The sequence below is a fragment of the Dicentrarchus labrax genome, unplaced genomic scaffold (assembly GCF_905237075.1).
Source record: "Dicentrarchus labrax unplaced genomic scaffold, dlabrax2021, whole genome shotgun sequence".
Classification (NCBI taxonomy): Eukaryota; Metazoa; Chordata; class Actinopteri; family Moronidae; genus Dicentrarchus; species Dicentrarchus labrax.
In genome coordinates this window covers 26,621,495-26,634,514 of record NW_026136718.1, presented here as the reverse complement: position 1 = coordinate 26,634,514, position 13,020 = coordinate 26,621,495, and the positions used below count along the sequence as shown (strand labels likewise).

Genomic DNA, 13,020 nt, shown 5'->3' with positions numbered 1-13,020 from the left:
CAGTAAAAAAAAAAAAAAAGTCCTTATGCTGGTTAATCAAAACACATTTTTCCACAGTTGTCTACATCCTCGGAGCAGAATTAGACTTCTTCCTCTCTTTCAGTGGATGATTAAGCAGAGAGATTGGGGAAACAGCTGTGGCGGCGAGCTTGGCATTTCTCTCACCCCCCCCCAGCCCCCCCACCCCAAATGCTGCTGTATCAGCATCGAGGAGGAAGGATAAGAGGGAGACAAAAGCTGCACGAATTGAGAGTCGTCTCTCCGTCCGCCGAGAGAGGGGGAGGCGCAGCCCCCGTGACACGACACTCGCTATCAGAGCAGACAGCTACATCGCTTGGTAATACGGAGAAGCTAACATACACTTTTACTACCTGCTGGTTTACACTTAGAGGGAGTCCCGACAAGCCCGGAAAAACCTTGATACAGATAAGATGGATTCCTGATGGTAACGTCAGTTTGAGATGCACCCGTTAGCTAACCTGTACCTTTAAAATAAATTACTTTTGTTCTGTGTCACCACATTGGGGTTGCAACTAACCTTTTTGTGGTGTTGGTCAGACAAAACAAACAATTTGAAGACATCCCATTGGGCTTTAAGAAATCCTGACTGAGAAGAATTCTCTACAGACTAAGTGATTAATCGATGAATCAAGGAAATAATTGACAGATTATTGGATATTGAAAATGATAGTTGCAGCTCTTTTTCTTTATATCTATTTTCAATATCCATTAAGTTGCAATCTGTCCCTTGGTCTATGCCAATGACTAATTTTTAAAAACAAAAATGCCAAAAGTTTGATGGTTCTAGGATCTCAGAAGTGAGAATTTGCTGCTTTTCTTGGTCTATTAATACACTATTGGATTTTGGACTGCTGGTCGGACGAGCAATACATTTTATATAACCTTAGGCTTTAGGATAATTTGCTCAGTGTTTTTAAAACAGTACAATAAATTCATTAATCGAGTTGCAGCCCTAGTTTAGTCTGACTAACAACATATTCAGTTTACAATGTTATAAAACTGCAGCGGCAGATCTTCACGTTGGAGAAGCCGCAACCAGAGGATGTTTGGCCTTTCTCCTCTATGAATGACTTCAATGATTAATCACTTATCCAAATTGTTGGCAATTCACTTTCTGTCTAATTGCTTCAGCACTACAACAGATTGTATCATCTGATCTGATTTTACCTGATCACCACGAAAGGCTGCTTCAAAGTGTCTGCACAGTGACGTGCAGGGCTGAGCTGAGATCAGCCTCTGTAATACAAACAGGCAGATGCCAAGTATCTGAATGGACTGACAAGTCAATGTAGTGTAGGCTTCCATGCACCTTCCATAATCAGACCTCTGGCTCATTTCATCCTGTCAAACACTACTCGGCTGCCCTCTGTAAAACACCCCATTTTCACCCTTCAAAAAATAACATTACATCACTCGGCTAGTCATTTTTATAAATGGAGGATCCCTTAGGCTTGAAACCTAACACTACACAAACACGGGCCACAAGAAAGCTGGCCTTTTGTTGAGGTTGAGAGGAAAAAAATTAAACAGCAAGTCGGAGCAGCACGTTTACTGAGCGGCTCAGTCAAGGAGTGGTTTTGTTTGACACTGCTGGAGATTTATGATGTTGGTGAAGTGTTTACAGAGGTCAAGGCGGCTCATTTTCCAAATCAGTTTGTCAAGCATTTGCTTATCTAAAGAGGCCTTTTCATCAATCATAAAAAAACTGATGGTGAAGAGAAAACAGTCCACCTTAAAAAGATCAGTATTTTTAAAAAGATACCTACAGAAAGTGCAAACTTGGATTTAGCTGTGTCGTATCATTTGCTGTCCTTTGCTCAACCAGCCTGTTCGCTTAAAAATCCAGTTAGTGGAAGGATGAGGTTTCATGGGCCAATAACTGTAATGTCAAATTGTTTGGATATATTTTTGGAAAGTCTCTGTGAGGACCTCTCATAACAGAGCACACCGCCGTTGCTAGGACCAACGCTAACACACACACAACCTGCTGTTTCTACCTTTGCTCCACATTTTGGACACAACGAGTAATGAATATGCTTTATATACTTTATGCTTCGTCTCCTCTTAGGAATGTACTATACCGCACACACACACACACACACACACACACACACACACACACACACACACACAGAATTGTGCACAGCGCCTGACAAACAGCATTCCTTTGAAGTAAAAAAGACAACCAAAATATTCCTGGAATGAAAACCGGGTAAAGACAAACTCAGCCAAAAAAAGGAAGAAAAAAAAAAGCCATAGGTTTAAATAAAGTGTTCCTTCCTCGTCCTTTCCTCCCGGGTGTTACTGAACCATTGTGCCTGTTTATACTGCACAATATTTCTGTTGGCCATCCCTCACTTCATCCTAGTAAAAATACACAGAGTGGGTCACAAGTTCAGGCCCTAGATCAACACTTGCATTGTGTCCTGCAGGTGCTGTCAGCTGCTCCGGGGACAGCCAGGGATGGAAAATATACACAAGCAAACAGCAGCTCTGTGGATACACACTGTCTCTGCACTCAGATGGTACTTGGGACCAAGTTAGAGCGGCTCAGCTGCAGCTTTGAGGAGCAGCTAAAGCTGAACACTGAAATATTTAAAGGTGGAACTGGGAAAGTTCGGGCTGCTGGTACATTTTCGTTTCCTAGGTGACATCAGTTACATCTAATGTTGTCTATAATTTGTAAAAAAAATAATAATTAGGTGTTATCCATTAAAATAAAGTTGCATCACTTGTTCTGACATTTTCAGCCTTCTGTCAAAGCCTTTATGTAAAGTAAGTAGAGAAAGAGAAAACCTGAGAACAGTGCCTACTTCAAAACGACACATATCACAACACTACCAACTGCCCAAAAAGTAAAACAGCCATTGACCACCACAGCTATAATTTATTTTCTATAAATTAAGCCAAAAACTGATGATGTGAAAATTACAACACAATGAAAAATAAAATAAAATGTTCTAACCTCGTCAATTAAGTTTCAAAAGGAGACCAAACCACTAGAGGGAGCAACAAGCTGCGGCTTTTCTACAACTTTTAAAAAATCCATTAATATTGATATTCAGTACAGAACTGGCATGTTTTCCAAAAGTGTAAAAGAGTAAAACAATACTTAGAAAGTCAAGTGAAGTGAAATTCAATACATTCTGAGCTCACCAGCAGAGTCGAAATATTATTAAAAAGTAATTATTATTAATTTTTAAGTCTGTGTTTTTTGATAAGTGGACCTAATGAAGAAAGAATAAAAACACTTGTATCAGGACTTTTCTTACCTAGTGTGTGACTAAAATGAAGTTAGTTTTTTGACAGACTTGGTGTGGAAATGAATCTTTTTAACACTCCATGTTTTATTTACACTAGAATCCGACAGTGCAGAAGGTGTTGAGACTGCCGAAGGTGACACAGTGTTTGAAGCATATTACTCTTAACTGTGGCGATCGAGATGATTTTTGCACCGTGGCAACAAGCAAAGGAATATGCTGAATTTACTCTCAAAACTTGCGTTGTAAATTTAAAGTGATACAATGTTATATTAGAGAAACCGTTTGAATTCCAGTAAATGTGAAACGGCTCTCACTAAAACGTACAACAAAGCTAACTGGATCAAATTAAAGTCTGCACAAACGAGACAAGCACCAGATCTCCTGTGTAAAGCTCCTTGAGCTGCACCTTGTATTTATAGGTTGCCAGCTGAAAGAGAAAAGAATGGGTGTGCAGGCAGGAAGAGGTCCAAGTTACTTTGTACTCTCAGCAGAGCCGAACTTTGGATGAACTCCGAGGAGCGCCAGGGAGTAAAACACTATGCATAACTGTGTCACTCCCCCTCCAAAAAACCTACCAAGACAACAAAAAAAGAAGAGTGCGCCAGCAGGCTTCAAACGGCCCCCTGCTCTCTCCCGAGGCAGTGGCCGATTCAAGATAAACTGCCGGGCTTGGGGGGCAGGCAGCGAGGTGAACTTCAATGAAAACCTCAAGGAAAACACCCATGAAAGCACCAGGCGAGTGTGGGATCACACACACGAGAAACAACATCAACAGCACCAGTCAACGCCGCCACAAAGGTCAAGTATGAGCAAGTGCAACTGTGGGTACAATGACAACAATACCTTCTTCACCCTCCATCCGTTCCATTTGATTTCATGCACTAATGAGTGTGAAACATGCAGAAAGTATGCTTTGGCGACTCAATATCTCAGCAGTGTAAGTTCTGAAGAGTCCTACAGCGGCACATCAGTCTGAAGACAGGGAAATAAAAGATGAGATGCACACTATCAGTCTGAAGCGCGCTGAATTCTATCTGTGCCAATTTCAGAAATGTCACAGGGGGAAAATGATTTGGAAACATGACTTACGCCTCCTATGTTACGTTATTTCTCTCCCAGCAATTATTCTGCTGACACGCTCCCTCACAACTGCTTTAATAGAGAGACACAATACAGAATGGAGAGAGACGTATTCACCAGAGTTGACAGTTAACTCACAAGGGGAGACATCAGCGTGCATGTGACAATTTTGCTCAATACTCTCCATTATTCCACAATAGCATCAAAAAAAGGCTCATTCATATTTTGACACAATAATTGATAAGGACTGCTCGAGGTAATTGTCCACAGTTCCTATTGTGAAATAGTTAGAACGCGCAGATTTTACAGCTACAGGAGGAAGCACATGTCCTACATGTCAGTGAAATTTATATGGTGAATTGTGTTGTGACTGAAAATCCAGCGTCAGGCTCTCCAACGTGACTCTGAGAAGGAATAGCAAATTAGCCTTTGATGGTGAAATAGCCCACACAGAGCTGGTTGCTGTGCCTCTTTGGGTTTTTGTTTGGCTCCATTAGTGAAAAATACAGTGTGCAGCATTGTGTTGGTTTAACCTGGTTAATGAGACTGAGGGTGTAGGCAGTATGGAGACAACAACAGTGCAGTGTTCAGGTTCTCTTGTTACAGGGTGGAGAATTAACATGAACGTACCTGTTTTTTCTTTGATTTCACACAAGACATTGAAAAGAGCTGGCTTCATTCTGTGACAGTTCAGAGCGTGTTTCCTGGAACAGAAAAGTGGCTTCATGAGCAAACCACAGAAACATATATTATACCTCAAACCTATCCAGCCTCTAAATTACTGGACAGCAAGGCCGCCTATTATCATATTTATTTGAATTCTTTAAATAAAAAATTCTGACTGTTTTCAAATGGATAATAATAAAACCTGTACGTGTACACAATGTGCTCCAGCTTCATTGTTGCAACCTACAAACAAAGTAACTGATTGAACAAATCTGTAGCTCTATCTATTGAGCTGCTGTCAGCGTAAAATTATACAATTCATTTATAATTGTATTTTTCTGACCAACTATATTAATAAAAGATTTTAACTGTATAACTTTTGCAATTGAATTTAAGGTGGATTAGCACAAGATGGATGAAATCTTGAATTGTGCACCACAAGCAAGAAAGTTGCCGCCACTGTGTAAACAAGCCACTTAAAACGACAGCCCGGACTCCCAGTCAGTAATTATATTTCACATTTAGAAAATAAATATCAGCTGAGTTTGTTAGAGCTCCAGAATGCAGCCAGGCTGTATTAAGTGCTTTATAAATATTGTCAGTGGGCGACACGCTGGCATGTCACAGTAATAAACAGCACATTCACACACTTTGATTTTCTCTCCGAGGCGCGCAGTTGTCCACTTTTATTTCCCCGAGAGGCGAACTGTGTCTGCGGGCATCGCTGTTTCCCACTCTTTCTGTCGGCTTTTGCACAGTGCCGTGCAATGCCCTCACATTTACACTTCCATCCACACTGCGCCCTATTGTAAATGTACAAATCTCAACACACAGCCCGTATTTTTTGTTAAAAAACATTTTTCTTTCCTCTTTCTTTTCGAACATTTTCTACCTACTTTGCCGCCGCCTCCTGCTGACAGCGGGGGGAGAGGCTGAATCGGATCTTTACCTGGCTTGGGCTTCGTCCAGACTTTGATCCGTGATGGTCATAATTTGCTGTAAAATGTCTCCAATGTCCTGTTTTCTTCCGTCGCCGTCCGTTCCTCCGGTGCCTTCCTGCATATGCTGCGGCAGGCCGGGGTGCCCTGCCATGCCTACCCCCGTGTGAGAGTGCATCAACCTCGGCTGCTCGTCCATCGCTTCTTATTCTTCTTCCTCTCTATCTTATTCTCTGTGGCGCTCTCGCTGCTGAAATCCTGCAAAAATACATAAAAGAAGAAAAAAAAGGAGGGGAAAAAAATCCCGGTGGTGCTTTTAATATTTATGCCGCGCACCCGGTTCTTCCTCGCAGGGGATTTTTTTTCTCGCCGCGCAGAGAGAGAGGGGTGTCGGAGGGGAAAGCGGAGTCCTCCTGCTCTCTGGCTGTCTCTCTCTCAGCTGGTCGGAGCTGAATGTGAAATCTGATCTGAACTGCTGCTGCCTTCACTGGAGCAGGGTGTGCGTAAAAAGAGATAGGCTGCTGGTTTCTACTACTAACATGAACTAGGATAGGTTTTCTTGTAAGGTGGCGCAGTGATCCAAAACCCCCTCTTCCTGCCAAATTACCAAAAAAAAAGTGGCTGTGAGAAACATGAAGTGTGGATTTATTTCACTCACTCCATCCTCTCGCTTTTGTCATGTACAGTACAGGCTGGGCAGGCAGCCGCACAGCGAAGAGGAGCGTGAGAGTCAGACTCCGCCTACGCGACATGATTGGGAATATAAGACCATTTAGCCCCACCTTGAGGTGCCTCTCATGAAACGTCGATCAGTGGGACTGTAAAGGTGGGATGCAGAGGAGAAGCTGGGAGATGTGGCTGCTTGCCTCACAAGCAGGGACAGGCAGAGTGGATATACGGTGATGAAGAGCCTCAACTCCAAATAAATAACAGAGGCTGACACAAGAGGTCTGCTTTAGTCTCCCCCTCTGACCTCAGCATGAGCCCCCAGCGGCTCCACAGGAGGCCATTTCATTTCCATGCAGTGCCAAGATATAAGGTGCACTAATCCAAACTGTTGGAGAGCATCGTTATTAGACAGATAATGTGATTTATGGCTGGAAAAATCCATCCACCTCATATTAACACCTTTAATATATTTCATTTGGATATCACATTGTGTTATAAGCACACTCTGACAGTCAAACATGCTTTTTTTTTGTTGCAGTAGGCAGAGGAACATTGACTTTGTTCATTCATTTTCAGGTATGTTGCAGGGCTCCGCTTGGCTGACTTTGGCAGGGTCCTCCTAATGTAAGGCGGTGACCCATGTTGCGCAGCCAAGCAGCAAGGCCCGAGTGTGTCTGGCCAGGCTGAAAAGTGCCCTTCAGGCCCAGTGCTGCCTCACTGCCGCTGCTCCCCTCCACCACTGAGAGCCATTCAGAGGGAAGAGAGGAGGAGGAGGAGGAGGAGGAGGAGAAGGGGCAGAAAAAAAGCTTCAGTGTGGAACTAAAGTATGAACAGTGCTGTGTAAATCATCAGCCTGGATGTATACATGTGTGACACATGTAATAAGGAACGTATGTAAATGCTTTACAGTGCCGGTGTTTTATTGTGAGCAGCTTAAAATCAAACCAGCGTTAAACGAGCTGTTGATTACTGCTACCTGCGAGGTTTCCCCTGCTACGAATTCCTTTTGACAAAGAAATTTCACTTTGTAAACAATGCCCATATGAACTAATGCACCGTACAGAAATACAGTGAAACATATTTGAGAATGAATAGCCCCTGAAAACTTGGTTTCAAATCTTTCTTTAAAACATTAAAGGCATTAACATTAAATATGTATTTTACTTGTAAACACAGTTTCTATTTTCATTTAGTGTTACTCACCAAAACACTTTGTGTGTATTACTGAACCCTAGCCAACATGTTTAATGCTTTTCCTTCCTCATAAAACCTTTGTAAAACATATTTTTTTACTTATAAACACCAATAAAAGTCTGGAAGAAAACATCCTCAGTTATTATTTAATAAGAGTTTAACACTCGAAAGTCTGCTGGTCAACTGTTATAAGAGTTGGATTCAGATGTAGCTAAATGTTGATTGGTGCACTCAAGTACATGACCTCTTCTTGTTCCAACTGAGCCCCACCCACTCTACGAGCAGCACAGACAAAAACACAAACACAGAAAACCCTCATTTAAAATAACCAAAGCTGGTAGCTGGTAGCTGCTGGTAGAGAGCTGTGCTTGTGTGCCATAGTAAAACGCTGATTGAGAAAATAGAAGCCATTTTCAGGGCCTTTAACTGACTAAATGAGTTTCCTATTTTGATCTGAAAGGGCTCATACATTTTGCAGTGTATTTTTTGAAAAGCCAGCACATGTAAATGCATTAACTCTGAAACTTGAGGTCCTGATAAGTGACAGGCTGTATTTGTACCCCTCCAGAATACAATAAAAGCCACTATTTTACCATCTTATTAAAACTGCTTCAGAGTAAATCATTACCTGATTGATATTAAACTGTTTAAAAATCAACAAGCTGCAGATTTCTCTTCCTCGCAATTCAAAATATACAACTGGGATGCACCCATTGGAATTCCTCTGTTCAACTATTAGCATATTTGAGTTTGAGGTGTAGTGGCAGTGACATCTCAGACTGTCTTCCTAAGCCTCAGGTGGAGCTGCAGTGCGATCCTGGAGCTAGGTATTCTCCCTGTAGGAGCTCCTGTGAAGCACCGGCTATGTAAATTGGGAGCAGAATATGTATGATGGATAATGGTAAGTGTGGTAAGTTTCCCTGCCATCTGCTCAGTAGTAGAATAATGAGAATACCTGAGGGGGTCTCTGTTACACCAACATCCATATGACTCCCCAGCATCTGCTAAGTTACGTTAGCAGGGCATTTAGGAATCTAAATATATGCTGATACTTTCAGGCTACATGGCAAGGCAAACAAATCACAGAGCTGGCAGTGATCTTCATCCATTCATTGCCAGCCTGATGTATGATCAGCCACTCACTAGTGATAAAACAGGAAATGCTTATGGACGTCCTGTAAAATGCTTAATTTGCAGCGGAGACGTAAGCGATATATTATGGAGCATGGCGCTGAATACATGAATTTCCCATGCCAGAGTAGCATCCACACTAGTGGGATTCTGTGATACAGTCACAGTTATTAAAAGTAACAAAGGCAGACTCTAACAGCAGTGGCAAATATAACGCCCAGGTGTGGGACAGAACAGCAGCTTTGGCCCTCACACGTCTGCACTGTAGATCCTCCAGGGAAGTGGTACTGTGTAGTGGACAAAACCTGATTTAAACCATATACACAGAGGAAAATGCTAAAATAAAGAATTAAATGAATACATAAATCTACAGACAAAATGAAATAAATAAATTCTGTAATTAATTAAGTTGACATTATATTATTTTTAGAATTTATTTTAATTAGGTCTTATCTGCTCTACCTTAAACATGCAGTCAAACCTTGCTATGGGTTGTCCCAGATTTGTTTCTAGCTGATTTGTGTCACAGTATAGTAAAAGTCTACATGTAGAAAATGGGTCCTTCTGGGGTTCTTTTTTGTTTCATTTAAAAAAACGATATCATTATTTATTAATACATTCATTTCTTTGTGTATTTCAGTTCCATTTTCAGAACAACTTATCCTTTGCAGGGTTGCTATGGGCCTGGAGGCTATCCCAGCGTGCACAGGGCAAGAGGTCAAGTACAACGTGAACAGGCTGCCAGTCTATCACAGGGCACTTAGGCCCCATTCACATTTGTTATTTTAAGTGTCTTATATCTGGCTAACGTCCAGAACTTTTGTTCACACTTAACCAAATAAATGTGTTCCGTTTGCTACATCTTAAATCTGACTGCATCTGTCTTGATTTTCCAGGACTCCATGCAAATCAGGCTCAGCTCCACTCCAGTCCAGAAAGTTGTAGTAAAACCCTGAAACTGTTTGCTAACTGTTAAAAACACCAGAAGAAGAATAACTTGAGAAGTTTAGTCACAGCAATAAACAATAACAGTAACTTTACACCAGCTAACACAAAGTCTTGGTCAGGGACGCTGGAAGTCAGTCAGAGTTGGAGAGTGTTGTGAAAAAGTCTGTCTAATATCATACTAAATGCTAAATCTGGTTCTTGGTTGTTGCTTTAATTTGAATGGCCAGGGTCATTTATAGCTTATTTAATAGTTATTAACAACATTTTACACACATTTTACACATTTTTAGTAGATAAAACTGATTAAAACAAAGCAAAATAAAGCAAAACCTCTTTCCGGGCATAAATACCAGTGTACACATGTAAATACCAGTAAAAAAGGATCAAGTCATCATAAGTTTAAACATTTTTATGAACTAATGGTTTTCATTATGCCAGGTTATGTCGGAGATAACACAAAAAAAAAGAAAAAACGTATTTCCACTGTAGTCCCTGTCAAGGATTACAAAATTGAAATACATGTCACAGATGACTAAGGTACTAAGACAAATTTAATTTAAAATAGTGAATTTACCTAACCTGAATGTTGTTACATTTCTTAATTTTTTTGGACTGGATTTAATTTACCTAACTAGTCATATTTGGTCCTCCATACCTGGATTGTGGTTTAGAAACAGAAACAGCTATGCATCCTTAAACACAAGAAGCAAACATTCACTGACTTACATTCTGTATTGAGAGAGAAGAGACTGAGAGAGACAGAAATGTGTTGGTCATGCAACTTAGCACAGCAGCACAGAGCACTAGTAGTTTCTTAAGGTATATTTTACTTGTGATTTCAGTTCTGTAGGGCTTCAGTAGAAGCATGAGTTAAAACCCTACAGAACAGACTTCTCACAGCTTTGAAATAATCTGTTTGAAAACTAACTCAGGCATTCAACAGGCCTGATATCTACACAGGAAGAGCACAGAGGGCGACTGGAGGACAGGACAAGCAGCCAGAGGTGGGCTGGTTTCCATGGCACCTGAGAGAAAGACCTCTCTACTCCAGGCCCCGGGTCACACCATGTGATGAGGCTGTGCAGATAAATCCTCCCTTTCATCCCGCACGGCTTTTGGCCTGTGTGGAGGCAGCACTAATGGAACGGATTCATACCCATAACCCTCCTTTTGATTCTAATACGTTTAGACGGAGAAACGAATGCATGGGAGCTCCATGTCCGCTCTGTGTTCAAACACACAACACTGCATATATGTAGAGCAGTGGATGATGAAAAGAGAGCAGTAGGAAGGAGGAGCTGACTCTTTAGCTACAGTATTACCTGTGTTTTTCTAATAAATTAAAAAAACATTTGCCTCTGTGGAACACTACCAATGAGTCACCATGGCTGCAAGTGAGATTTTACTTGAATGACCTGGCAATAAGCGACAGTAGCTGCTTTACTAGATGTGTGATGTGAAGACTTGGAGATGCAAACATTAGCCCTAACCTCACAATGCCTAACAAAGCTGTTTTATATTAGAGTGTGACACATTCCTGTGGAGACCATGATCATTCTTCAGTGCAGACCATTAGGTCTTTTAAGGATGCAGAATATGTGACGGACAGCAAAAAGGCTTTATATTGAATGAAAAATAAAACATACAGGATTTTACCGCTGAGTACTTTGTGTCTTTGAAGGCTGGGTTTTTTGAGGAGGCTCTGTTTCTAGCTGCTGTATGTGAGCAAGAATTACACTAAGATCCATGGCACAAGCTGGTTTGAGCAGAGTGAGCACCAGTGGAGTACATTCGGGAGGAGGTCTGAATGGATCAATACATCACAGAACAAAGGGGAACTGTGCTTCAGCAGGGGCCCCAGAACAAGACAGGCCCATTGCTCAACCACTGTCACAGCAGTGTATCACAGGCATCTCACATGCATCTCACAGAACAAGGATAAAGACAGATGTGAGGACGGGTGGATAAACTGTGGAAACTTGGGACACAACCAGCAGATAGACAGATAAACTATTGCTGTGACAAACGGAGCTACTTTAGCTCACACAGTTACTTTGTGTGTTGCAACTGTTTGTTATATTGTGTAGGATTTTATGGCATTTAGCAGTGTAGTTGCAGATTACAACCCCCTCACCTCACCCTCCCCTTCCAAACACGTAGGAGGTGGCCGTACAATTTGCAAAAATCCCAAAAGGCCCTATCTAGAGCCAGTGTCTGTCCCTTCTGGGCTACTGTAGAAAGATGGCGGCCTCTCTAGAAGGAGACCGGATACCTCTGCAGTTAAAACAGCTCATTCTAAGGTAACAAAAATACAACAATCCTTATATTCTGGTGATTGTACACTTATTTAAACATTTTCTGCCAACAGAGCCTCTTAAATGTTACACATTGGACTTTTACAAATAACATTTTATTGAACTACAATTGAAGTAGCCAAGGTTGGACAGTAACACCTTACTAAGCCCTAGTTTTATTCAATGTGAAGAAGTGTAAGGGATTCAGCTAGCTGGTGAAAGTTACCCCTGGTAAGAGGACCATCTGGTTTTGTCAAGAGTCTTCTGTCGGGTCTTGGTCACCAAGGGGTGTTTTGATGTTGGGCCCAATGAAAAGAGATCACAGTCCACGCCAACCCTGCACAATTGCTGTAACCACACCTCCAGAGCCCAATCAACCCATTCAAATCAACTCTACATTTGCATTTCTCTTGTGGTCCAGTACTTACTGAAAATATAACACTGTGCAGACATGCATGCAAAATTCTGTATACAGTGGAATTCACTATTGGATGAATGACGGATGCCCTCCACAAGATATGTACTAAAGGTCATCTTGTACAGTCTAAATGTAATTTTAATAGTAAAAAAAATCGTTTCCCCACCATATGGCGCCCCTAGTCGATGGTCAGTAAACCCCTCCAAATTGTAGGTTGTAAGCTTGTTAAAGGAATAGTTCAACATTTCAGGAAATAGACTTGTTGTTGCTGTGATGTTGCCAGTGGAGACACAGGGTCCAGGGTAGAGCTTTGATTCTCTGCCAGAACCCGACTGGAGCCGCCCCGACCTACCGGGTTCAGACTGGGTTTGGGCCCAGAACCGCTGCCATAGGTTGGG

At 41.7% G+C, this 13,020-nt stretch overlaps 1 protein-coding gene across 3 annotated transcripts in view; it reads right to left on the bottom strand.

Moving 5' to 3' along the window:
* Positions 1–6,689, bottom strand: part of LOC127350392 (pre-B-cell leukemia transcription factor 1) — a 59,784-nt gene extending 53,095 nt beyond the window's left edge. For 2 of the 3 annotated variants that reach the window (XM_051376950.1, XM_051376951.1), the window contains exons 1-2: positions 5,980–6,689; positions 4,995–5,068 (exon numbers count right to left, since the gene is read on the bottom strand). In XM_051376950.1, the coding sequence (XP_051232910.1) occupies positions 4,995–5,068; positions 5,980–6,167 (262 nt within the window). In that variant the 5' untranslated portion in view covers positions 6,168–6,689. The remainder of the gene's footprint in view (positions 1–4,994; positions 5,069–5,979) is intronic. The other variant, XM_051376952.1, reaches the window with a different exon arrangement.
* Positions 6,690–13,020: the final 6,331 nt, after the last annotated feature.